The sequence below is a fragment of the Salmo salar genome, chromosome 17 (assembly GCF_965601325.2).
Source record: "Salmo salar chromosome 17, fSalSal1, whole genome shotgun sequence".
NCBI classification, from domain to species: Eukaryota; Metazoa; Chordata; class Actinopteri; order Salmoniformes; family Salmonidae; genus Salmo; species Salmo salar.
This window is the reverse complement of record NC_138307.1, coordinates 66,765,336-66,793,058: the sequence shown is the minus strand read 5'-3', so window position 1 is coordinate 66,793,058 and position 27,723 is coordinate 66,765,336. Positions and strand designations below refer to the sequence as shown.

Here is a 27,723-nt window from a genome sequence, read left to right as displayed (position 1 = left end):
TATATAAATTACAGTGAAATGCTTACTTAGGAGCTCCTAACCGACAGTGCAGTTTCAAAAGATACATATAAGAGATAAAAGTAACAAGTAATTAAAGCAGTAAAAAATAACAATATATACAGGGGGGTGCCGGTACAGAGTCAGTGTGCGGGGGCACCGGTTAGTTGAGGTACTATGTTCATGTAGGTAGAGTTAATTAAAGTGACTATGCATAGATGACAACAGAGAGGGACAGTGGTGGGGGGGTTGAATAGTATGGGTAGCCATTTGACTAGATGTTCAGTAGTCTTATGGCTTGGGGGGGGTAGAAGGTGTTTAGAACCCTCTTAGACCTATACTTGGCACTCCGGTACTGCTTGCCGTGTGGTAGCAGAGAGAACCGTCTGACTAGGGTGGCTGGAGTCTTTGACAATTTTCAGGGCCTCTCTCTGACACTGCCTGGTATTGAGGTCCTGGATGGCAGGAAGCTTGGCTGGGATGTTCGCACTACCCTCTGTAGTGCCTTGTGGTCGGAGGCCGAGCAGTTGCCATACCAGGCAGTGATGCAACCAGTCAGGATGCTCTCGATGTTGCAGCTGTAGAACCTTTTGAGCATCTGAGGACCCATGCCAAATCTTTTCAGTCTCCTGAGGGGGAATAGGTTTTGTCATGCCCACTTCATGACTGACATGGTGTGCTTGGACCACGTTAGTTTGTTGGTGATGTGGACATCAAGGAACTTGAAACTCTCAACCTGCTCCACTGCAGCCCTGTCGATGAGAATGGGGGCGTGCTTGGTCCTCTTTTTCCTGTAGTCCACAATCATCTCCTTTGTCTTGATCACGTTGAGGGAGAGGTTGTTGTCCTGGCACCACGCGGCCAGGTCTCTGACCACCTCCCTATTGGCTGTCTCGTTGTTGTCGGTGATCAGGCCTACCACTGTTGTGTCATCAGCAAATTTAATGATGGTGTTTGGAGTTGTGCCTGGCTGTGCAGTCATGAGTGAACAGGGAGTACAAGAAGGGACTGAGCACGCACCCCTGAGGAGCCCCTTTGTTGAGGATCAGCGTGGCGGGTGTGTTGTTACCTTCCCTTACCACCTGGGGGCGGCCCGTCAGGAAGTCCAGGATCCAGTTGCAAAGGGAGGTGTTTAGTCCCAGGGTCCTTACCTTATTGATGAGCTTTGAGGGCCCTATGGTGTTGAACGCTGAGCTGTAGTCAATGAATAACATTCTCGCATAGGTGTTCCTTTTGTCCAGGTGGGAAAGGGCAGTGTGGAGTGCAATGGAGACTACATCATCTGTGGATCTGTTTGGGCGGTATGCAAATTGGAGTGGGTCTAGGATTTCTGGGATGATGGTGTTGATGTGAGCCATGACCAGCTTTTCAAAGCACTTCATGGCTACAGACGTGAGTGCTATGGGTCGGTAGTCGTTTAGGCAGGTGACCTTAGTTGTCTTGGGCACAGGCACTATGGTGGTCTGCTTAAAACATGTTGGTATTACAGACTCGGACAGGGAGATGTTGAAAATGTCAGTGAAGACACTTGCCAGTTGGTCAGCGCATGCTCGCAGTACACGTCCTGGTAATCCGTCTGGCCCCGCGGCCTTGTGAATGTTGACCTGTCTAAAGGTCTTACTCACATTGGGTGTTAATAGCGTGATCACGCAGTCTTCCGGTACAGGTGGTGCTCTCATGCATGTTTCAGTGTTATTTGCCTCGAAGCGCGCATAGACATAGTTAAGCTCGTCCGGTAGGCTCGTGTCACTGGGCAGCTCTCGGCTGTGCTTCCCTTTGTAGTCTGTAATGGTTTGCAGGCCCTGCCACATCCGACGAGCGTCACAGCCATTGTAGTACGACTCGATCTCCTGTATTGACGCTTTTCCTGTTTGGTGGTTCGTCGGCGGGCATAGCGGGATTTCTTATTAGCTTCCGGGTTAGAGTCCCGCTCCTTGAAAGCAGCAGCTCTTGCCTTTAGCTCAGTGCGGATGCTGCCTGTAATCCATGGTTTCTGGTTGGGGTATGTACGTACGGTCCCTGTGGGGATGACATCATCGATGCACTTATTGATGAAGCCAATGACAGATGTGGTGTACTCCTCACTGCCATTGGAGGAATCCCGGAACATATTCCAGTCTGTGCTAGCAAAACAGTCCTCTAGCTTAGCATCTGCTTCATCTGACCACTTTTTTATTGATCTAGTCACTGGTGCTTCCTGCTTTCATGTCACCTGTACTTGACTGACATCTCCAGCATAGACTGGATTCTATCAAACCTATTCTGTTCAACCTCAGATGAGTCCAATAAATCCTATTGAACACTTTCAATTGAATCAGCTTGGACCGGGCATCTCTCAAAGGGAGGAGCATCTGTTGTACTATTATATTCTATTCCTCCGCTCCAAAAGTTACCTCCATGTCTTTTCCCCATACAGCTTTTACGTCCTTACAAGTTCCATTAAATCCACCTATTAGGTGGCTATATATAAACCCTGCGGTATGTGGTAATTTGCGAAGGATTTCTATCTTAACACATCGGAATGTTCAGGGAATTTGTTGTTACTCTGTCCTACCTTAAACATACAATCTCTAAGCTGGAGATGCCTCCAAAAGCCTTGTTTCTGTAAATTATACTTGGGCCTTAGTTATTCAAAAGAGGTAAACTAGTTTTCTTGATATATAGACAACCAATGTTCTTTATCCCCTTTCTATACCAATCTTTCCAGAAAACCATGTGTCCCCCTATTTTCAATTTCGGGGTGTTCCATAACGAAGCAGAGTTTGTCAGGAAAGGTGAAGATTTCTCTCTCTCATGTATCTGACTCCATATATTTTTTTGTGTGGGACATTATTGGATTCTGCAGTCCTACGTTTTGTTAACTCAAATAATTTGATGTTCCGATTGGGGCATTAACTTCTTCCTCCATGTCCACCCAAATTGGCCTATTAGAGTTCTCCGTAAAGAGAGAGCCTATTTGGGCAGCTACAAAGGCTTCTTGATATAATTGCATGTCAGGGAGCTTTAATCCTCCCTTCTCAGTCATTTCCTGTAATCTCGCTAGTTTCATCCTGGCCCTTTTACCGGCCCAAACAAACTCGTTAATAATTTTCTTTATGGATATAAAGGTATAGACATGTATGGACAGTGGTAACATGCTAATGACCATCTTTATAACCTGTATCCTACACCATAATAAGATTTGTAGCTTATCCCAGCTCTTAAACTGGAGTTGAATTTTGTGCAGTAGTTGGTCAAGGTTTTCAGAAATCATCTTCTCTAGACCAGGATTTAAAGCGATCCCCAGGTACCTCAAGTTTTTAAGGACCCATTGAAACCTCCAGCTGAGGAAGTCATTTCTCAGACATGTTTCGATAGCGGCATTACTTCAGATTTGGTCCAGTTTACTTTATAGCCTGATGTCTCTGAAAATGCATTTGTTAACTCCAGTAAAGGCGATATGTTGAGTTGTAAGCCTGCCATTATTAGTTCTCTCTACCTCCCATATTAACCCCCTTTATTGACTGATGCAGCCTAATGGCTTCGGCTAATGGTTCTAATGCTATAATAAATAGGAGGGGCGAGAGACAGTCACCTTGTTTCGTGCCTCGTCCTACTGAAAATGGGGATGATCGTAGTCTGTTAGTGACTACTTTGGATTTGGGGTCGTTGTACATAAGTTTAATACAATTCTGAAAGCCCTGTCCAAATCCAAATGTATTTATAGTATAATGCAGGTAGTCCCAGCCCACCCTATCAAAGGCTTTCTCTGCGTCTAGGGATAAGGCTACCACTAAAGTATCCAGATCTTTTGCCTTCCAGATGACATGCAATAGGTGTCTAAGATTGTCAGATGAAGTTCTGTCTTTCACAAATTTCAATATTTCTGGGCTTTGCTGCTCTGCAAACCTTTTGTAGAAATCACTGGGTATCCCATCCAACCCTGTGGGTGCTTGTCTTATAGTTTCGGTCAATTCCTCCAAAGTAATTGGACGGTCGATCCAGTTCCTGTCTTCTTCTTTTAGTTTAGGAAGGTTCAGATTCTGAAAGAATGCCTCTGCTTTGTGCATATCTAAAGGACTGTCTGAAGTACAAAGTTCCTGATAGAAGACTCAAATTATATTGTTTATTTCTTCATGATTGGTAATCAGCTTGCCTGTCTTTTTTCTGATTCCACCTATTTGCCGATCTGTTTCTCTAGATTTCGATTGACTGGCCAACGGTTTTCCTGCCTTTCCCCCTGATTCATACCATCTCTGCTTCAGCCTGTACAGGGAATATTTAGCTATTTTACTGAATAAAGTATCCAGCTCGTATTTGGATTTCGTCAAGTTTACCAAAGAAATGTTGTTAGGATTGGACCAATATTCCCTCTCCAGAGTTTTGAGCTCTGTTTCAAGTTTAACAATTTTCTGTTTCTTGTTTCTTTATAGTAACTGATCATTGTATTATTACTCCATGTATGTATGCTTTAAAAGATTCCCAGACATGTACCTGTTCGCATAAACACTCAGTGAGAATGTTACTCACAACATAGGAAGTTCTCCTATCAGCTTAGACAAAAATGGTGGTCCATCCGTGATGAGCCACTGCCGCCATGCGGATCTTCCATAGCCTACCACACTACTCAGATTGTTCGACCTAGTTAACCTCTCTGGTATCATTGGGACGCTAGCATCCCACCTCGACACCAGCCAGTGAAATTGCAGGGCGCCAAATTCAAACAACAGAAATCCCATAATTAAAATTCAAACATACAAGTATTATACACCATTTTAAAGATAAACTTCTTGTTAATCCAACCACAGTGTCCGATTTCAAAAAGGCTTTACGGCAGAAGCACACCATGCGATTATGTTAGGACAGCGCCTAGCCACAAGAAACCATACAGACATTTTCCAGCCAAGGAGAGGACTCACAAAAGTCAGAAATAGCAATTAAATTAATCACTTACCTTTTGATGATCTTCATCTGGTGGCACTCCCAGGACTCCATGTTACACAATAAATGTTAGTTTTGTTCGATAATGTCCCTCTTTATGTCCAACAACCTCCACTTTGTTGGTGCATTTAGTTCAGTAATCCAAAGGCACAAAGCACGCTCTCAACATCCAAACGAAAAGTCAAAAAAATACAATAAAAGTTAGAAGAAACATGTCAAACGATGTTTAAAATCAATCCTCAGGTTTTTGTCATAAATAATCAATAATATTTCAACCGGACAAAAGCTTCTTCAATAGAAAAGGTGAAACAAGAAAGGCGCGCTCCCGATCACGTGCTGGACTCATGTCTGGAAATGTCCACTGTTCACTCATTGAAAGTGCTGTATCTCCCTAATTTTTCAGAGTAAAAGCCTGAAACAATGCCTTAAGACTGGCCACATGTAGAAGAAGCCATAGAGATCGTGAACTGGGTCCTAAGTCTTTGTATGGTGGATAGGCTTTCAATGGAAAAACAGCTTTTCAAAATAATAGTACTTCCTGGATGGATTTTCCTCAGGTTTACGCCTGTCATATCAGTTCTGTTATACTCACAGGCATTATTTTAATAGTTTTGGAAACGTTAGAGTGTTTTCTATCCAAATCTACCAATTATATGCATATCCTTGCTTCTGGGCCTGAGTAGCAGGCAGTTTAATTTGGGCACGCTTTTCATCCAAAATTCCGAATGCTGCCCCCTACCCTAGTGAACTTAACCTCCGCGACACTCTTCTTTGCCTCCTTTGGGTCTGTAAAACGACTTAGTGGTCCTCTCACAGTAACCCAGAACACGGCAGGGTAGTGCAAGGAGCATTTCAGGCCCCATTTCATGCACATGTCTCTCACCTCTATGAATGCATTTCTTTTGTCCTGGACCTCCTTGGAAAAGTCAGGGAAAACTCTACCTTTTTGTCCCTTTCCAGTGAAAACTCCTAAGTTATTTTGCTCTGAGCCGGACCTTCTCCCTGTCGGTGAATGGTAAGAATTTCACCAGGATAGGCCGGGGGTCGCGTGGGGCTGGTCCTGGGCGCAGTGTTGTGTTTTCCCAATGGTCATGTTGTTAACATCCTCCGGTGTGTCCTCAACTAGATTGCGTAAAATGTCTTTCATACAATCCACCGTATTTATGTGGATTTCGGTAACCTCTCTGATCCGAAGTGTGTTTCTCTGACTAACTTTCCTGGTATTGAAGTCGTTCCTCCAGTTTTTCGATGACAATCTCAATTTCTTTCAACAGTGTGGTTTAGGCAGGTGTTCTTGTCCTCCAATGTTGATATCCTATCTTCGGCATTTGTAACTTGGTTGTGGAGAGTTTCCACTTTTGTCTTCAGTGCGCTCACTGCATGTTTTATTTCAGCCACATCCTTGCCCTCTTTTGCAATTTTCTCTTCGATATTTCTGGTCATTTTGCAAATCTACTTTAGAACTGCGTCACCAGGCTGTTCTTCTCCACCATTTTTGTTGCTAGCAGCAGCTGCATGTAGAGGCAACATTTTCGCGTTTTTTGTCAAGTGTCTGCTTTTGTGTGTTTCTATGTCGTTTTCCCATGTAACCGATGTCTTGGACAAGTAGTTAACAAAATGTGTAACTAGGCGTTGAATAATCGGGTTGGAGCCTCTTTAGTTAACTGCTGCTCTTCACAACATTGTCGCGGGAAGTCGACAGGTAGGCTATATTAAGTACAGGCTATATGTAGCAAAGCAACTCCCTCTTCCTCGCTAATCCAATCTCACTTTTTCTCAATGCCCATTTAAAGGCAAATTTAAAAGCCCTAATGCAATTTCTCTGACTATCCTCTCACTTCACTGTTTGTGACTTGCAATTGAAGAAGAGTGGGAGAGAAGGGGAGGTAGAGGGATGTAGGTGGAAGGAAGAGGGGGAAGTAGAGAGGGATGTAGGGGGGAGGAAGAGGGGAGGACCAAGTGATGTAGAGAGGGAGAGGTAGATGGAGAGATTGAAAGAAGAGGGCAAGGAGAGATGGAGAAAGTGATGAAAAGAAAGAGTGGGTGGGAGGGAATTAAAGATTTAGAGGGGAAGGGAGTGAGAGAGAGGGAATGATAGAGGGAGAGAGAGAGATTGTCTGAGTGTTTTCATCACAGGGGTGACGTTGTGTCTGCTTGCATAAAACATGGAGCTGTCTAAACCACAGTGCTCAGTAGCACATATGCTCTGGCCACAGGTGATTTGTAGAGCAGCTATTCCAGGGCACCTGTGTGTGCGCATGTGTGTGTAAACGACTGTGTACGTTTGTGTGTGAGGGAGGATTGGGCAGATGCGACGGGGGACAGGCCGTATTTCATCCGGCGTATCGCTCACCGGGATCACCGATTTTTTAAAACGTTACATCTTATGCGCGTGGCTAGCCAGCACTACTGAGCAGAGCTGTTTGTGTGTGTCCATACGGGGCTGGGGGAGGGGTCTGGCCCCATAGGGTAGCCCAGTGTTTCCACCTGCCTCAGCTAATCAAAAGCTTGGTGATTAGTTGATACGTTTAATTGAAACAGTTGTGTTAGTTTGGATTTGATCCACATTGAAAAACACAGATCCAGGTTTTATTGTCCCTATGGAGCCCCTGTGTCTGTCCCATCCTCACCATCTGTCCTAGAGAGAAAGGTTTTATTGTCCCTATGGAGCCCCTGTGTCTGTCCCATCCTCACCATCTGTCCTAGAGAGAAAGGTTTTATTGTCCCTATGGAGCCCCTGTGTCTGTCCCATCCTCACCATCTGTCCTAGAGAGAAAGGTTTTATTGTCCCTATGGAGCCCCTGTGTCTGTCCCATCCTCACCATCTGTCCTAGAGAGAAAGGTTTTATTGTCCCTATGGAGCCCCTGTGTCTGTCCCATCCTCACCATCTGTCCTAGAGAGAAAGACATCCCTTAGTGAAAGCAGTTTACTTTAAGCTTGGCTTCTCCACCCCTCTCTGTCTTATACAATACTGGCCCAGCCACTCACTCGGTCAATCCCAGGCCAAAACATGGCTAAAAATACTGGGGATGCTGCTGGACTGAAATGACTTTTCCTTCCTCCTTGGAGCCGGGACGGAATGCACACTGGGCAATTTAAATGCTAATCTAGGGACTATTTACTGGCTATTAAGAGGTAATTGAGTCTTCAGCCTCTGTGGCTCTCGCCATGCTGCGGGTTCAACAGAAAATATGTTTTCGTTTTGTTAGAGGGGTGAGATGAGAATTGTCGGTGTGTGTGTGTGTGTGTGTGTGTGTGTGTGTGTGTGTGTGTGTGTGTGTGTGTGTGTGTGTGTGTGTGTGTGGGAAGTTTTGCTAACACAGCATTGCCAGGAAATGTGTGTGCGTGTGTGTGTGCGCGATGGTTAGTCAGTCAGTGCCAAAATGAGGACCCAATCATCACAAACTTGATCCCCGGTCCACCTTTTCCTCTCTCTCTTCTCTAGTCCAATCAGTTCGGATGTGGTTAGCATACAGACCAATCAGGATTGGCGGGAGCCTCCAGATTACTAGAAGATGACTCTGAGACTTTTTGGACGGGAGGCTGATGTTGCTTTGTTAGCACAGTGTTGTTGGGTGTAGCGCCCAATGCAACAGGGTGGAGAGAGGATAGTGGAGAGAGGATACACCTCACCACTCAGCATACAGAGTCTAGCCTAGCCTAGCGCACACCTCACCACTCAGCATACAGAGTCTAGCCTAGCCTAGCGCACACCTCACCACTCAGCATACAGAGTCTAGCCTAGCCTAGCACACACCTCACCACTCAGCATACAGAGTCTAGCCTAGCCTAGCGCACACCTCACCACTCAGCATACAGAGTCTAGTCTAGCCTAGCACACACCTCACACCTCACCACTCAGCATACAGAGTCTAGTCTAGCCTAGCACACACACCTCACCACTCAGCATACAGAGTCTAGCCTAGCCTAGCGCACACCTCACCACTCAGCATACAGAGTCTAGCCTAGCCTAGTCTAGCACACACCTCACCACTCAGCATACAGAGTCTAGCCTAGCCTAGCGCACACCTCACCACTCAGCATACAGAGTCTAGCCTAGCCTAGCGCACACCTCACCACTCAGCATACAGAGTCTAGTCTAGCCTAGCACACACACCTCACCACTCAGCATACAGAGTCTAGCCTAGCCTAGCGCACACCTCACCACTCAGCATACAGAGTCTAGCCTAGCCTAGCGCACACCTCACCACTCAGCATACAGAGTCTAGTCTAGCCTAGCACACACACCTCACCACTCAGCATACAGAGTCTAGCCTAGCCTAGCACACACCGCACCTCACCACTCAGCGTACAGTCTAGCCTAGCACACACCACACCACTCAGCATACAGTCTAGCCTAGCCTAGCACACACCTCAACACTCAGCATACAGAGTCTAGCCTAGCCTAGCACACACCTCACCACTCAGCATACAGTCTAGTCTAGCCTAGCACACACCTCACCACTCAGCATACAGAGCCTAGCCTAGCACACACCACACCTCACCACTCAGCGTACAGAGTCTAGCCTAGCCTAGCACACACCACACCTCACCACTCAGCGTACAGAGTCTAGCCTAGCACACACCACACCTCACCACTCAGCATACAGTCTAGCCTAGCACACACCACACCTCACCACTTAGCATAGTCTAGCCTAGCCCATGCCTAGCGCACACCACACCTCACCACTCAGCATAGCCTAGCCTAGCGCACACCACACCTCACCACTCAACATACAGAGAATAGCCTAGCCTAGCGCACACCACACCTCACCACTCAGCATACATAGTGTAGCCTAGCCTAGCACACACCACACCACATCTCAACACCACACCACATCTCAACACCACACCACATCTCTACACCACACCACATCTCTACACCACACTACATCTCTACACCACACCACATCTCTACACCACACCACATCTCTTAACCGCGCCGCCCCTCACCTCACCGCCCCTCACCTCACCGCGCCGCCCCTCACCTCACCGCGCCGCCCCTCACCGCGCCGCCCCTCACCACACCACACCACACCGCACCGCCCCTCACCACAGCGCCGACCCGCACCGCCCCTCACCACACCGCACCGCCCCTCACCACACGGCGCTGCCCCTCACCGCGCCGACCCGCACCGCGCCGACCCGCCCTGCACCGCACCGCCCCTCACCACACCACACTGCCCCTCACCTTACCACCCCTACTTGCTCACACATTCTCTTTCAAACACACACACATTCTCTTTCAAACACACACGCTCAGCCAACTCTGAGTGCAAGAGATAAGCATGCATCGCCTCACAGCTTTCCTATAGGAAGCCACCCTATAGCCCTCCTGCCCTCCATCCCTCCCATCCTCCCCCTGGCTCTTCTTTTAATCCACTACCCAGTGAAAAGACCCACTTCAGTTAATAGTCATGAATAGCAAGGTCAGCGCCAGGGGACGGCCAAACAAAGGATGAAGCTGCCGCCGTTGAAGCACAGCAATGCTCAGCTCCACTATCTCTAGTGCCACTTCACCTGTCATGGTGGCCTCGTTGTTTTGTAACTGTCCTAACGCTGGGTCGTTACGGGGTTGAAATAAATGTCAAGGGGCAACTTCAACTTGTTGGACCGTAACATTCTAACTGGTCTAAATGTTGTCTAACCTCATAGTTATTTTTATTGGCTGTTTTGCTGACCCTTGACACTTGTTCTGTTTCTCATTGGCCAGGTATCGAGTGTCCGCGCGGCTCCAGGAACATGCCCGGCGGCATGCAGGTGGCTGAGCCCTTCAGCGACGAGGCCATGGCCTTCACCAAGGAGCTGGTACTGCAGAGAGAGGTAAGCGCAACATTCATTTTGGCTCCAATTTCTTTGATTTCAGTGGTTTTACTTGCGACAGCATGTTTGGCTGGTTTTGAGGTCGGACATATTGGATCACATTCGACCTCCAATTTCATTTTGTCTCCTGGCTTTCTTGAGTGTGGTTTTTGATGACTCTGTGTGTTTGTAAATTCACTCTGCACTGCCAGAGTGTGCTCTGGGCGTTCGTAAATTCAGACCGTCCGTTCGTAAATTCAGAACGTTTGTTTCTCTGAGGGTTCAGTGAACACACTGGACGTAGGTTTGAGTAGGGTTGATCCGAGCGTTCTGACCTCACAACGGCAGTCAAGCATCCAAGCTAATGTTGGCTAGCTTGCTAGATACTTCTGGACACAAATGAGAGAACACCTCACTCACCTCATTTGACTCGCCCTAGCAGAGCTGGTTGGCTGTTTTCATGTTATCTAGAGCGTTGGTGACTCTAACTGTGCTGCTGGCAACAATTTAATTATGCTTTTTTGCCGACGTTTACTGACACCGGCCATATTCAACGGGTGTTTAACGTTTGTAAATTCATCAGTTATTCTGCGCTTTAGCACACTCGGACGAGTGCTCTGAAATCGGAGTTGATAACCAGAGTGAATTTACGAACGCACCCTCTGAGTTGCGTGGAAGTTCGACAATTTCATCATGTTTGACCTCCATTTATGTTCGTCTATGGAACTCTGGTGCCTAGTTTCCCTTGGTGAATGCCATTCTAAATTGACGATAGGAGTTGTTTGTGTTAACTGTGAACCGATGCCTAGTCTTCCCTCCCCTTCCCCTCATGTCCTTCTGTCATACATCCTTTTCTGTCGGGCCGTGGAGAGACGATTAGGGCCTCCACTCCATCACTTGACCAAATCCATAGAACTTCTCAGTTGAATAATGGTAGAGCAGAAAGAAGGGGAGACGGGGAGGACAGGCGATAATTTAGCCACCTCAAAACCACCCTGTTATGCCCCACTCTCTCTGAAACCCAAAACCTTTCATTGGCCGACTTCCCAGCCCCTTTTCATACTCTCTGGCAAATGTGGCCTTGTCACACCCTCCCTCCAGATACTCCCTTTTACAAACTGATTGAAAGTTAGTTTTGTATCTCCCCACTAATAATTAAGGGTATATTTTGGCATGGGTAAGCTGATCCTAGATTCAAAGTTTATTGACATGTTAAACAGAAAGCTGCTGAATTAACTGGAGCCCATTGAAGCTAGCTCTGAATCCAAGGACAGCTAGCCTACTGTAACTCTCCTCTCCGTTGGACTCTGTTGAAGGGCTCTGCGGGGGCATGCGTATCCCATGCTCCTTTGAAATGTGGCTTTGAGGCCAAATGTTTTGGCTGGTGTGGAGCTAGAAGGCTAGCCTGTGTAGAATGAGCTGAGCTAGCCAGATTGCTGCACTAGATTTTCAACTGAAAAGCTTTGGAAGTGGAATTGAGGTTAACGGGGAGTATTAGTGATGGGGGCACAGTCGGACTCGGACCGCTCTGGCTGACAGGGACACACACATGCATAACACCCACACATTCATACACACACACACAATGTTATACTCAACACAATATAATAATAAGTAATATATGCCATTTAGCTTTTATTCAAAGCGACTTAGAAAATAAACCGTAAAAAAAAAAAATTTATACTTTATTTAACTAGGCAAGTCAGGTAAGAACAATTTCTTATTTACAATGACGGCCTACCAAATGGCCTCCTACGGGGGCCTGGGATTAAAAAAAATAAAATAAAAATATAGGATAAAACACACATCACAACAAGAGAGACACAACACTACATAGAGACCTAAGACAACATAACAAGAAGGTAGAGACAACAATACATCACACAAAGCAGCCACAACTGTCAGTAAGAGTGTCCATGATTGAGTCTTTGAATGAAGATATTGAGATAAAACTGTCCAGTTTGAGTGTTTATTGCAGCTCGTTCCAGTCGCTAGCTGCAGCGAACTGAAAAGAGGAGCGACCCAGGGATGTGTGTAATTTGGGGACCTTTAACAGAATGTGACTGACAGAACGGGTGTTGTATTTGGAGAATGAGGGCTGCAGTAGATATCTCAGATAGGGGGGAGTGAGGCCTAAGATGGTTTTATAAATAAGCATCAACCAGTGGGTCTTGCGACAGGTATACAGAGATGACCAGTTTACAGAGGAGTATAGAGGGCAGTGATGTGTCCTATAAGGAGCATACGTGGCGAATCTGATGGCCGGATGGTAAAGAACATCTAGCCGCTCGAGAGCACCCTTACCTGCCGATCTATAAATTATGTCTCCATAATCTAGCATGGGTAAGATGGTCATCTGAATCAGGGTTAGTTTGGCAGCTGGGTTGAAAGAGGAGCGATTACAATAGAGGAAACCAAGTCTAGATTTATGTTGTTGTTGTAAATTGAGAAGAGCGTGGGGCCTAGGATTGAGCCTTGGGGTACTCCCTTGGTGACAGGCAGTGGCTGAGACAGCAGATTTTCTTACTTTATACACTGCACTCTTTGAGAGAGGTAGTCAGCAAACCAGGCCAAAGACCCCTCAGAGACAACAATACTCCTTAGCCGGCCCACGCAAATGGAATGGTCTACCGTATCAAAAGTTTTGGCCAAGTCAATAAAAATAGCAGCACAATATTGCTTTGACTCAAGGGCAATATTGACATCATTCAGGACCTTTAAGGTTGCAGTGACACATCCATAACCTGAGCGGAAACCAGATTGCATACCCGAGAGAATACTGTAGACATCAAGAAAGCCAGTCAGTTGATTATTGACAAGTTTTTCCAACACTTTTTATAAACAGGGCAAAATAAAAATAGGCCTATCACTGTTAGGATCAGCTTGATCTCCCCCTTTAAATAAAGGACGAACTGTGGCTGCCTTCCAAGCAATGGGAACCTCCCCAGAAAGGAGAGACAGGCTTGGCGATGATGGTGGCGGCAACCTTAAAGAAAAAGGGTCTAAACCATCTGACCCAGATGTTTTTTTTGGTGTCAAGTTTAAGGAGCTCCTTTAGCATCTCAGACTCAGTGACTGCCTGCAGGGAGAAACTTTGTAGCGGGGCAGGGGGAAAAGAAGGAGAAGCATCGGGGATAGTCGCATTAGAAGGGGTGGGAGATGAGGAAATGTTGGACAGGCAAGGAGGCATGGTGGAGTCAAATAGGAATCCTGACTTAATGAAGTGGTGATTAAAGAGCTCAGCCATGTGCTTCTTGTCAGTAACAACCACATCAACGTTAAGAGACATGGGCAGCTGTGAGGAGGAGGGTTTATTCTCCAGGTCTTTAACCGTTTTCCAGTACTTCTTGTGGTTAAACCCATAGAGAGGGAACTGCTCCTTAAAGTAACTTTGGCCTTCCGGATTGCCTGAGTACACGTTTGTCATTTGCCTGAACGATAGCCAGTCAGCCTGAGTATGCGTGTGCCAAGCCTTTCGCCAAATGCATTTCTTGAGGTGGAGTAACTCTGCAAGATCACGGTCAAACCAGGGGCTGAACCTGTTTTTAATTCTCATTATCTTTATGGGCGCGTGTTCGTTAACAATACCACTGAAAATATCAAAAAGAAGGTTGTTTGGAGACAACCAAGCACTGAAGGTGATCCTTGGTAAAGATTGCCACTCCACCACCTATGGAAGATCTGTCTTGCCGAAAAAGGTTATAACCAGAAAGGTTAACATTAGTATTCAAAACTCTTCCTTAACCACGTCTCAGTAATGACCAACACATCTGGATCGGAGCTGTGAACCCACACTTTCAGTTGATCCATTTTAGGTAATAAGCTTCTAGTGTTAACGTGCAGAAAACCCAGGCTTTTACGAGAGCAGAAATCAGTGAAGCAGATATCAGAGCACAAGTCAGAATTGCAGCTAGCAACAATAGGTGGGCCGGGGTGTACATGAACATCAAGGCACGGCATAGGACAGGGAGAGCTCTGCATTGTGGATTTATGACATCTGAATGTGCATCAGATGGCAACAAGATCATATTGTACAGCAATTTCATCAGGTAACATGAATATAAAGCCGGCGAGAGGTGGTTAGGATGGGAGGCCAAAAGTCTGTGTAACCAATAGAGAGTCAGAGTCCCGAGTGTGGGAACAAACAGTCTGTCCCACAGGTGGGTAAAGAAAGTTTGTAGTCAACAAAATATCCAGGAGTCATGAGGCAAATAGCAAAATGCACAAGAAATTAAATATATATATATATATATATATATATATATAACGACTTGGGGCTAGCCATTGTTAGTTCAGAGTCACTCACCCCAACAGTGTGTGTGTGCTGGAGGCGAGCGAAAGCTCGGGAGAGAGGGGTGAGTGTGGTGGAGGTACCTGTACCAGACAGGGAGACAGGCCAGGGCAGACAGTGAACAGAGAGGGGGGAGTGTGGTGGAGGTACCTGTACCAGACAGGGGGAGACAGGCCAGGGCAGACGGGCAGGGGGGGGGTGGGGGGGACCGACAGACGGGGAGCAGGCCAGGGCGACGTGCGGGGGGTGGTGGGGGAGGTACCTGTACCAGACAGGGGGAGACAGGCCAGGGCAGACGGTGAACAGAGAGGGGTGAGTGTGGTGGGGGTACCTGTACCAGACAGGGGGAGACAGGCCAGGGCAGACGGTGAACAGAGAGGGGGGAGTGTGGTGGAGGTACCTGTACCAGACAGGGGGAGACAGGCCAGGGCAGACAGTGAACAGAGAGGGGGGAGTGTGGTGGAGGTACCTGTACCAGACAGGGGGAGACAGGCCAGGGCAGACGGTGAACAGAGAGGGGGGAGTGTGGTGGAGGTACCTGTACCAGACAGGGGGAGACAGGCCAGGGCAGACAGTGAACAGAGAGGGGGGAGTGTGGTGGAGGTACCTGTACCAGACAGGGGGAGACAGGCCAGGGCAGACGGTGAACAGAGAGGGGGGAGTGTGGTGGAGGTACCTGTACCAGACAGGGGGAGACAGGCCAGGGCAGACAGTGAACAGAGAGGGGGGAGTGTGGTGGAGGTACCTGTACCAGACAGGGGGAGACAGGCCAGGGCAGACAGTGAACAGAGAGGGGGGAGTGTGGTGGAGGTACCTGTACCAGACAGGGGGAGACAGGCCAGGGCAGACGGTGAACAGATCTCCATGTGGAATCCAAGCAGCAGTGCAGCAGGCAGTGGGAGTAGGTGTCACCCACTGGGGAGATGCTGTTATTTCTGGTGCCAGGTTTCTAGTACAAAATGCCAGTGAATGGTCTTTGAACAGCAGGATGTGTGAATACATTTTACGTATTGGTGGCCCCGGGAATCGAACCCATAACCCTGGCGGTGCAAGCACCATCCTCCACCAAGGGAGTCATGCATGACCACAGTCATACCCACGTTAGCTCGGTCACGCACACCCTCGGAAACCCAAAATTGTCTTCCTTCTCTCACACGACATGCAAGTCCCTCTTGCCCTCTCTCGTCTGTGTGAGTTAGCATGCTTAGGAGAGACTACTGCTGCTGCCTTAACCTACTGGCTGTGACAATGCACTCTTAACACTGCCCAAGCTAATTGTACAGAGGGAGAGAGGGATGGATGGAGAAAGAGAGGGATGGGGAAGAGAGAGGGAGGTAAAGGGAGGGAGTAGGGTCAGGGAGAGATTGAGAGGGAAAGAGAGTGGGGAGAAAAATCCTGTTATCACACTCTTTCCATCTCTCCATTCCCCAGGTTGAAAATGAGGGCCTTAGTCGAAGTGGCCCGATTACATTTTTTCCCGCCCCAATCCCCCCAGTGTCACTGCGTTTTAAAACTGCCGCTCCGCTCCAATGGATGCGAATGGAGCCCAGGTGAATTCATTTTAGGACGTTTTCTGACTGAGTGCAGATTTCTTTTTCATTTAGTGAATGATGTTTGATTGAAGCTGCTCTCCAAGTGGTCAATTCTTCTGTGAATGGGGTTTCATTTTAGTTCAGAGGGAATTCTCCGTAGGCATTTCCACCGATGTGTTTGTATTTTTCGGAATCAGACTGTCAATACCAGTAATTTGAAGTCTTAGCAGGGCTATTCGACTTCAAGGCCTCGCTGTGCCGAACCGACGCCACGTCAACTATCGTTCCCTCTCCTCTGCCCCTTCTCTTACTTCTCCCTCCTTCTTTCGCCTCCTCTCTCCCCCTTTCCTCCTTTGAGGAATTCTGTGTTAGTGCAGGCTTGATGGGTCGGCTGGTATGTTGGGGTGTCATCACTCTTCAATGTTCTCTCTCTAAAGCGCGATGGCGACGGCGTCTTCATTTCTCTGGATGCAAATGCGCATAATTAAAGTGGCGCGTGTTGAGAGGAGCAGCCATGATTTCTGCCACTATTTTTAAATCTCTCTCTTCCTCTCTACATCTTGGTGTCTACCACTCTCTCTCTCGCTCTCCCTCCGCCTTTCTTTTTTCTCTTTCTGTCTCTCTCTCTCCTGCCTCTTGCTCTCTATGTCTTGGTGTCTCTCTCTCTCTCCACCTTTTTTCTTTCTGTCTCTTGCTCTTTGTCTTTATCTCTATCTCTCCCTCCCTCTCCCATCTCTTTGTGTGCAGTCTTAATCTCTGACTGACAATCGCTCCCTCTTCCCATGCGTACTTGTTTTAAAATAGCTTGGCAGTATTTCAGGGCAAAGGCATTTAGAAACAGCCCAAATAAGTTCCTCTTTTGAAGTTTCCTCCTAGAACCCATACGTCTCCTGAGGTATATCGTCGGCAAACATTTTTACATGTTCATTTTCCATCTTTCTCTATTTCAAGCCAAGGGGGGTTTTTGTTCATGAAATGTTTGTGTGTGGTAATAGATATGAATTGTATTGAGTGCAGAGTTTTTGCGTGGAGAGGAATAGGGGAGTGGGGAAACCATGGATCAGAGGTATCGGAAACGGAAGGAAAAGGAAGATGGAAGTGATATGCTGTAGGGCCTGACTGCAACAGAGTATTCTCTGCTCCATCACGACTGTCTGTGATAGACAGAATGAGAGAGAGCAATAAAAGACTGAGGGAAGTGGGATTTAAAGAGGGCTGGTCTGCCTCCCACGCGTGGCTCTGACCTTGTATGCTGGTCCCACGGAGGTCCCCCTCTGCCCACCACCATGTCACAGCTTTAATCACCAAATACCAACGCTGCCAGTTCACTTAGTGAGACAGTCCGACAGAGATGGACACACTCATTGGCCTCTGACCTTTCTCAGTCTATCCATCCCTCTCTTATTCTTTCTCTCTTTGTCTTTTCGAATTCAAATTTGGTCTTTCATTCACTTGATCGATTCCCTCCACATGCTATTTCTTTCTTTCTCTGTTCTTCTCGCTCTCTACCTCTCTCTACCTCTCTCTACCTCTCTCTACCTCTCTCTACCTCTCTCTACCTCTCTCTACCTCTCTCTACCTCTCTCTACCTCTCTCTACCTCTCTCTACCTCTCTCTACCTCTCTCTACCTCTCTCTACCTCTCTCTACCTCTCTCTACCTCTCTCTACCTCTCTCTACCTCTCTCTACCTCTCCTCTCTCCTCTCTCTCCTCTCTCTTACCTCTCTTTACCTCTCTTTACCTCTCTTTACCTCTCTCCTCCTCTCTCCTCTCTCCTCTCCCCTCCTCTCCCCTCCTCTCCCCTCCTCTCTCCTCCTCTCTCTACCTCTCTCTACCTCTCTCTACCTCTCTCTACCTCTCTCCTCCTCTCTCCTCCTCTCTCCTCCTCTCTCCTCCTCTCTTTACCTCTCTTTACCTCTCTTTACCTCTCTTTACCTCTCTTTACCTCTCTCCTCCTCTCTCCTCTCTCCTCTCCCCTCCTCTCCCCTCCTCTCCCCTCCTCTCCCCTCCTCTCCCCTCCTCTCTCCTCCTCTCTCTACCTCTCTCCTCCTCTCTACCTCTCTCCTCCTCTCTGCCTCTGTCCGCTCTCCTTCTCTCTTTGCCTCTCTCCTTCTCTCTCCTTCTCTCTCCTTCTCTCTCCTTCTCTCTCCTTCTCTCTCCTTCTCTCTCTGCCTCTCTCTGCCTCTCTCTGCCTCTCTCCGCCTCTCTCCTCCTCTCTCTACCTCTCTACCTCTCTCCTTTTCTCTCTACCTCTCTCCTCCTCTCTCCTCCTCTCTCCTCCTCTCTTTACCTCTCTCCTCCTCTCTCCTCCTCTCTCCTCCTCTCTCTACCTCTCTCCTCCTCTCTCTACCTCTCTGCCTCTCTCCTTCTCTCTCTGCCTCTCTCTGCCTCTCTCTGCCTCGCTCTGCCTCTCTCTGCCTCTCTCTGCCTCTCTCTGCCTCTCTCCTTCTCTCTCCTCCTCTCTCTACCTCTCTCTACCTCTCTCCTTTTCTCTCTACCGCTCTCCTTTTCTTTCTACCTCTCTCCTTTTCTTTCTACCTCTCTCCTCCTCTCTCTACCTCTCTCCTCCTCTCCTCCTCTCTACCTCTCTACCTCTCTCCACCTCTCTACCTCTCTCTACCTCTCTCTACCTCTCTCTACCTCTCTCTACCTCTCTCTACCTCTCTTTACCTCTCTCTACCTCTCTCTACCTCTCTCCTCCTCTCTCTACCTATTTCCTCCTCTCTCTACCTCTCTCCTCTCTCTGCCTTTCTCCTCCTCTCTCCTTCTCTCTGCCTCTCTCCTTCTCTCTGCCTCTCTCCTTCTCGCTCCTTCTCTCCTTCTCTCTCCTTCTCTCTCCTCCTCTCTCTACCTCTCCTCCTCTCTCTTCCTCTCCTCCTCTCTCTTCCTCTCTCCACCTCTCTCCTTTTCTCTCTACCTCTCTCCTCCTCTCTCCTCCTCTCTCTACCTCTCTCCTCTCTTTACCTCTCTTTACCTCTCTCCTCCTCTCTCTACCTCTCTCCTCCTCTCTCTACCTCTCTCCTCCTCTCTCTACCTCTCTCCTCCTCTCTCTACCTCTCTCCTCCTCTCTGCCTCTCTCCTTCTCTCTCTGCCTCTCTCCTTCTCTCTGCCTCTCTCCTTCTCTCTCCTTCTCTCTCCTTCTCTCTCCTTCTCTCTCCTTCTCTCTCCTTCTCTCTCCTTCTCTCTCCTTCTCTCTCCGCCTCTCTCCGCCTCTCTCCGCCTCTCTCCGCCTCTCTCCGCCTCTCTCCGCCTCTCTCCGCCTCTCTCCGCCTCTCTCCGCCTCTCTCTGCCTCTCTCTGCCTCTCTCCTCCTCTCTCTACCTCTCTCCTTTTCTCTCTACCTCTCTCCTTTTCTCTCTACCTCTCTCCTCCTCTCTACCTCTCTCCTCTCTCCTCCTCTCTCTACCTTTCTCCTCCTCTCTCTACCTTTCTCCTCCTCTCTCTACCTCTCTCCTTCTCTCTGCCTCTCTCCTTCTCTCTGCCTCTGTCCTTCTCGCTCCTTCTCTCTCCTTTTCTCTCCTCCTCTCTACCTCTCCTCCTCTCTCTACCTCTCTCCTTCTCTCTACCTCTCTCCTTCTCTCTACCTCTCTCCTTCTCTCTCTACCTCTCTCCTTCTCTCTCTACCTCTCTCCTTCTTTCTCTACCTCTCTCCTCTCCTCCTCTCTCTACCTCTCTCCTCCTCTCTCTACCTCTCTCCTCCTCTCTCTACCTCTCTCCTCCTCTCTCTACCTCTCTCCTCCTCTCTCTACCTCTCTCCTCCTCTCTCTGCCTCTCTCCTCCTCTCTCTGCCTCTCTCCTTCTCTCTCTGCCTCTCTCCTTCTCTCTCTGCCTCTCTCCTCCTCTCTCTACCTCTCTCCTCCTCTCTCTACCTCTCTCCTCCTCTCTCTACCTCTCTCCTCCTCTCTCTACCTCTCTCCTCCTCTCTCTACCTCTCTCCTCCTCTCTCTACCTCTCTCCTCCTCTCTGCCTCTCTCCTTCTCTCTCCTTCTCTCTCTGCCTCTCTCTGCCTCTCTCTGCCTCTCTCTGCCTCTCTCTGCCTCTCTCTGCCTCTCTCTGCCTCTCTCCGCCTTTCTCCTCCTCTCTCCTCCTCTCTACCTCTCTCCTTTTCTCTCTACCTCTCTCCTCCTCTCTACCTCTCTCCTCTCTCCTCCTCTCTCTACCTTTCTCCTCCTCTCTCTACCTCTCTCCTTCTCTCTGCCTCTCTCCTTCTCTCTGCCTCTCTCCTTCTCTCTGCCTCTGTCCTTCTCGCTCCTTCTCTCTCCTTTTCTCTCCTCCTCTCTACCTCTCCTCCTCTCTCTACCTCTCCTCCTCTCTCTACCTCTCTCCTTCTCTCTACCTCTCTCCTTCTCTCTACCTCTCTCCTTCTCTCTACCTCTCTCCTTCTCTCTCTACCTCTCTCATCTCCTCCTCTCTCTACCTCTCTCCTCCTCTCTCTACCTCTCTCCTCCTCTCTCTACCTCTCTCCTCCTCTCTCTACCTCTCTCCTCCTCTCTCTACCTCTCTCCTCCTCTCTCTACCTCTCTCCTCCTCTCTCTACCTCTCTCTTCCTCTCTCTACCTCTCTCTGCCTCTCTCCTTCTCTCTCTACCTCTCTCCTCCTCTCTTTGCCTCTCTCCTCCTCTTTGCCTCTCTCCTCCTCTCTACCTCTCTCCTCCTCTCTCATCCTATGCCTCTCCTCCTCTCTACCTCTCTCCTCCTCTCTCATCCTATGCCTCTCTCTACCTCTCTCCTCCTCTCTCTACCTCTCTCCTCCTCTCTCTACCTCTCTCCTCCTCTCTCTACCTCTCTCCTCCTCTCTCTACCTCTCTCCTCCTCTCTCTACCTCTCTCTTCCTCTCTCTACCTCTCTCTGCCTCTCTCCTTCTCTCTCTACCTCTCTCCTCCTCTCTTTGCCTCTCTCCTCCTCTTTGCCTCTCTCCTCCTCTCTACCTCTCTCCTCCTCTCTCATCCTATGCCTCTCCTCCTCTCTACCTCTCTCCTCCTCTCTCATCCTATGCCTCTCTCCTCCTCTCTACCTCGCTCCTCCTCTCTACCTCGCTCCTCCTCTCTACCTCGCTCCTCCTCTCTACCTCTCTCCTCCTCTCTTTGCCTCTCTCCTCCTCTCTTTGCCTCTCTTTGCCTCTCTCCTCCTCTCTTTGCCTCTCGTTGCCTCTCTCCTTCTCTCTGCCTCTCTCCTCCTCTCTCTGCCTCTCTCCTCCTCTCTCTGCCTCTCTCCTTCTCTCTCTGCCTCTCTCCTTCTCTCTCTGCCTCTCTCCTTCTCTCTCTGCCTCTCTCCTTCTCTCTCTCCTCCTCTCTCTGCCTCTCTGCCTCTCTCTGCCTCTCTGCCTCTCTCTGCCTCTCTGCCCCTCTCCTTCTCTCTCTGCCTCTCCTCCTCCTCTATGCCTCTCTCCTCCTCCTCTATGCCTCTCTCCTTCTCTCTCTGTCTCTCTCTGCCTCTCTCCTTCTCTCTCTGTCTCTCTCCTTCTCTCTCCTCCTCTCTCTGCCTCTCTCCTCCTCTCTCTGCCTCTCTCCTCCTCTCTACCTCTCTCCTTCTCTTTGTCTCTCTCCCCATGTACAGTGTCTTCAAAGTATTCACACCCCTTGACCTTTCTCTGTTCTTCTCTCTCTCTACCTCTGTCCTCCTGTCTGTGCCTCTCTCCTTCTCTCTGCCTCTCTCCTTCTCTCTGCCTCTCTCCTTCTCTCTGCCTCTCTCCTCTCCTTCTCTCTCTGCCTCTCCTCCTCCTCTATGCCTCTCTCCTTCTCTCTCCTTCTCTCTCCTTCTCTCTCCTTCTCTCTCCTTCTCTCTGCCTCTCTCCTTCTCTCTGCCTCTCTCCTCCTATCTCTCCTTTTCTCTGCCTCTCTCCCCATGTACAGTGTCTTCAAAGTATTCACATCCCTTGACTTTTTCCACGTTTTGATGTTACAGCCTGAATTTAAAATGGATTACATGGAGATGTTACTGATCTACACACAATAGCCCAGAATGTCAAAGTGGAATGATGTTTTTGGAAATGTTTACAAATTAATAAAAAATGAAAAGCTGAAATATCTTGAGCCAACAAGTTATTCAACCATTTTGTTATGGTACGCGTAAATAAGTTCAGGAGTAGAAATGTGCTTAACAAGTCACATAAGTTGCATGGACTCACTGTGTGCAATAATAGTGTTTAACATGATTTTTAAATGACTACCCCATCTTTGTACCCCACACATACAATTATCTGTAAGGTCCCTCAATCGAGCAGTGAATTTCGCACACAGATTCAACCACAAAGACCAGGGAGGTTTTCCAATGAATCACAAAGAATGGCACCTATTAGTAGATGCAGACATTGAATATCCCTTTGAGCATGGTGAAGTTATTAATTACACTTTGGATGGTGTATCAATACACTCATTCAGGAAACAGGCACCCTTCCTAACTCAGTGGCCAGTGAGGAAGAAAACTGCTCAGGGATTTCTCCACAACTAGCATAAATTACAGCGTGAAAAGAAGGAAGCCTGTACAGAATATAAATATCCTGATGGTATTAAAGTAATACTGCAAAAAATGTGGGGGAAAAATGTACTTTTTGTCATGAATACAAAGCATTATGCTTGGGGCAAATCCAACACATCACTGGAGTACCACTCTTCATATTATCAAGCATGATGGTGGCTGGATCATGTTTTGGGTATGCTTGTCATCGGCAAGGACTAGGGAGTTGTTGTTGATAAAAAATAAACGAAATAGAGCTAAGCACAGGCAAAATTCTAGAGGAAAACGTGGTTCAGTCTGCTTTCCAACAGACACTGGGAGACAAATTCACTAAAACACAAGGCCAAACTGGAGTTGCTTACCAAGATGACATTGCATGTTCCCGAGTGGCCTAGTTACAGTTTTGACTTAAATTGGCTTGAAAATCTATGGCAAGACTTAAATGGCTGTCTAGCAATGATCAACGACCAACTTCAGAGTTTGAAGAATTTAAAGAATAATGGGCAGAAATAGCTCTTAGAGACATCATTTTTACCTTATAATATTTCTTCCACTGACATTACAGTATTTTGTGTAGATCGTTGTCAAAAAATGACAATGAAATCCATTTTAATCCCACTTTGTAACAACAAAATGTGGTCAAAGTCAAGGTGTGTGAAGGCACTGTATGTGTGGACAGTTGATTTATCACTGCAGTATCTAGTAGGCTATACGGTATCAGAGCTGAGTGAACTCATCCCAGACACATCAGGTCACTCTGTCTCTCCCTCGTACCTCTCTGGCCCTTCCTGTTCTCACGTCCACCATTGGTCAGTGACAGCGCTGTACCCAGTCATGTGTTAAAGTTAGATGGCCAGCGCCCCCTGTTCCCAGGCTGGCACGGGGTTGGCAGCACATCCCGACAGGACAGGTGGTGGGCGGGAGTGGGGGGCAATGACTCATGTGGCCCGCACAGCGACAGTCAGTCAGTCAGTCAGTCAGTCAGTCAGTCAGTCAGTCAGTCAGTCAGTCAGTCAGTCAGTCAGTCACCACAGATTACAGGGCACAGACTCCCTCGCTGCTCAAGAAGCTTTAATGCTGATGTCTGTGATTGGGCCCCCACAGAGTGTCGGTGGGTTTGTGGGTGTCTGTGATTGGGCCCCCCACAGAGTGTCGGTGGGTTTGTGGGTGTCTGTGATTGGCCCCCCACAGAGTGTCGGTGGGTTTGTGGGTGTCTGTGATTTGGCCCCCCCACAGAGTGTCGGTGGGTTTGTGGGTGTCTGTGATTGGGCCCCCCACAGTGTCGGTGGGTTTGTGGGTGTCTGTGATTGGGCACCCCACAGAGTGTCGGTGGGTTTGTGGGTGTCTGTGATTGGGCACCCCACAGAGTGTCGGTGGGTTTGTGGGTGTCTGTGATTGGGCCCCCCACAGAGTGTCGGTGGGTTTGTGGGTGTCTGTGATTGGGCCCCCCACAGAGTGTCGGTGGGTTTGTGGGTGCCTGTGATTGGGCCCCCCACAGAGTGTCGGTGGGTTTGTGGGTGTCTGTGATTGGGCCCCCCACAGAGTGTCGGTGGGTTTGTGGGTGTCTGTGATTGGGCCCCCCACAGAGTGTCGGTGGGTTTGTGGGTGTCTGTGATTGGGCCCCCCACAGAGTGTCGGTGGGTTTGTGGGTGTCTGTGATTGGGCCCCCCACAGAGTGTCGGTGGGTTTGTGGGTGTCTGTGATTGGGCCCCCCACAGAGTGTCGGTGGGTTTGTGGGTGCCTGTGATTGGGCCCCCCACAGAGTGTCGGTGGGTTTGTGGGTGTCTGTGATTGGGCCCCCCACAGAGTGTCGGTGGGTTTGTGGGTGTCTGTGATTGGGCCCCCCACAGAGTGTCGGTGGGTTTGTGGGTGTCTGTGATTGGGCCCCCCACAGAGTGTCGGTGGGTTTGTGGGTGTCTGTGATTGGGCCCCCCACAGAGTGTCGGTGGGTTTGTGGGTGTCTGTGATTGGGCCCCCCACAGAGTGTCGGTGGGTTTGTGGGTGTCTGTGATTGTGTTCCCTACAGAGTGTCGGTGGGTTTGTGGGTGTCTGTGATTGGCCCCCCACAGAGTGTCGGTGGGTTTGTGGGTGTCTGTGATTGGCCCCCCACAGAGTGTCGGTGGGTTTGTGGGTGTCTGTGATTGGCCCCCCACAGAGTGTCGGTGGGTTTGTGGGTGTTTTAGTGTGTGTCTGATGAGTTGAATCAGGTGTTTTAGTGTGCTGCTGGGGGGGAAAGCCTGTCCACCCTTTCTGTGGAAGTTTGAAAGAAATGGCAGTATTGGAAATGGTACCTTTACCTGCAGCATTATGAAACACCTGCCTAACCCTATCATTTATCCAAGCCAGCCACAGCAGGTTGGTGGCACCTTCACTGGGGAGGATGAGCTCATGGTAATGACTGGAGTGGCATCAAACACATCCAACACGTTTTCCAGGTGTTTGATGCCATTCCATTGAATCTGTTCCGGACATTATTATGAGTCGTCCTCCCCTCAGCAGCCTACTGTGAAGCCAGCCTGTATGAGAATCACCCACTATATGCATTTGGAGGTGACTAGGCCTGTTTAACATTCTCCTGCTCACACAGTTATGGGTGAGAAAGTGCATCCTTCATGTGTTTTGAGCCCTTTAATGTCTATTTTGCCTCTCACTCTAAGACCATATTGGATTTCTCCTTCGTCTGGCGCTTTGCATTGATTTCCGTTCACGTCTGAATTATTTGGCGTGAGTCAGATTACACAAGTGCCGCGCTTCCATCTCTCATCTCTCTCTCCTCCTCCCGTCTCCCTCTCTCTATCTAGCGCTTTCCGTCTCTGTGTGTACAGTCACGTGTTCATTTGTATGCACAGTCAGGTCTCGGTGAGCTGACATGCTTGTGCCGATATACAGTGCTTTCAGAAATGATTCAGACCCCTCAACTTTTTCCACATTTTGTTACGTTACAGCCTTATTCTAAAATGGATTAAATAGTCCCCCCCATCAATCTATACACAATACCCCATAATGACAAAGATAAAACCGTTTTTTAGACATTTTTGCAAATGTATTAAAAATAAATATCACATTTACATAAGTATTTAGACCCTTTACTCAGTACTTTGTTGAAGCACCTTTGGCAGCGATTACAGCCTCGAGTCTTCTTGGGTATGATGCTACAAGCTTGGCACATGTGTATTTGGGGAGTTTCTCCCATTCTTCTCTGCAGATCGTCTCAAGCTCTGTCAGGTTGCATGGGGAGCGTCGCTGCACAGCTATTTTCAGGTCTCTCCAGAGATGTTAGATCGGGTTCAAGTCTGGGCTCTGGCTGGGCCACTCAAGGACATTCAGAGACTTGTCCCGAAGCCACGTTGTCTTGGCTGTGTGCTTAGGGTCATTGTCCTGTTGGAAGGTAAACCTTCGCCCCCGTCTGAAGTCCTAAGCGCTCTGGAGTAGGTTTTCATCAAGGAGCTCTCCGTACTTTGCTCCGTTCATCTTGGCCCGATCATGACTAGACTAGTCTTCCAGTCCCTGCCGCTGAAAAACATCCCCAAAGCATGATGCTGCCACCTCCATGCTTCACCGTAGGGATGGTGCCAGGTTTCCTCCAGACGTGACGCTTGGCATTCAGGTCAAAGAGTTCTATCTTGGTTTCATCAGACCAGAGAATCTTGTTTCTCATGATCTGAGAGTCCTTTAGGTGCCTTTTGGCAAACTCCAAGAGGGTGGTCATGTGCCTTTTACTGAGGAGTGGCTTCCGTCTGGTCACTCTACCATAAAGGCCTGATTGGTGGAGTGCTGCAGAGATGGTTTTCCTTCTGGAAGGTTCTCCCTTTTCCACAGAGGAACTCTGGAGTGCTGTCAGAGTGACCGTCGAGTTCTTGGTCACCTCCCTGACCATGGCCGTTCTCCCCCATTTTGCCGGGCGGCCAGCTCTAGGAAGAGTCTTGGGGGTTCCAAGCTTCTTCCATTTAATAATGATGGAGGCCACTGAGTTCTTTGGGACCTTGGGGACTCCAATGAAGTTGTAGAAACATCTCAAGGATGATCAATGGAAACAGGATGCATCTGAGCTCAATTTCGAATCTCATAGCAAAGGGTCTGAATACTTAATAATGCTATTTCTCTTTTTTATTTGTAGTACATTTGCAAAAATGTCAAACCTGTTTTCACTATGTCAGTATGGGGTATTGTGTGTAGATTGCTGAGTTACTTTTTTAAATTTAATCCATTGCTGTAACGTAAACAAATGTGAAAAAGGTCGAGCTCTGAATATGTTCTGTAGGCACTGTAGCGAAAGTGTGTGTAGTTAAATAATAGATGGTGTGTTTTATAGGCCAGACAGACTTGGGGACACTGAGAATTCTCCCCCTGGGGACAGTTTGTTTGTAGGGTCTTTAAAACATTAAACCACCAATACTATTCTCAATATCATTTCCTTATATGATTTATATTACATGTCTTCCGTCCACTAGTTTTATTCATAACTGTTTTACTTTAGTAGTATTTACATGCATCTCATGCCAATATGGTTTATTGAATTAAATTCAGGCACTGGAACATTGCCTCTGCACTAGGCGACAACCTAACCATGAACGCATCCGGTCCCCTGCACTGACCTAGTGCCAGTGTGTGAGAGATGGCGTTATCCGTGGCCCTCTTTAATAGTAGTGAAGAATGTCCCCCATAAACTCCTCTATGCCACGGCAGAGAGAGATGGAGGGAACGAGAGAGAGAGGGATGTGCTTTA

The 27,723-nt window shown here is 48.4% G+C and overlaps 1 protein-coding gene across 1 annotated transcript in view; it reads left to right on the top strand.

The window, feature by feature from the left end:
• LOC106609571 (staphylococcal nuclease domain-containing protein 1) overlaps window positions 1-27,723 on the top strand; it is a 348,667-nt gene that overhangs the window by 94,105 nt on the left and 226,839 nt on the right. The window contains exon 16 of the mRNA XM_045700024.2: window positions 10,632-10,741. Within this exon, the coding sequence (XP_045555980.2) occupies window positions 10,632-10,741 (110 nt within the window). The remainder of the gene's footprint in view (window positions 1-10,631; window positions 10,742-27,723) is intronic.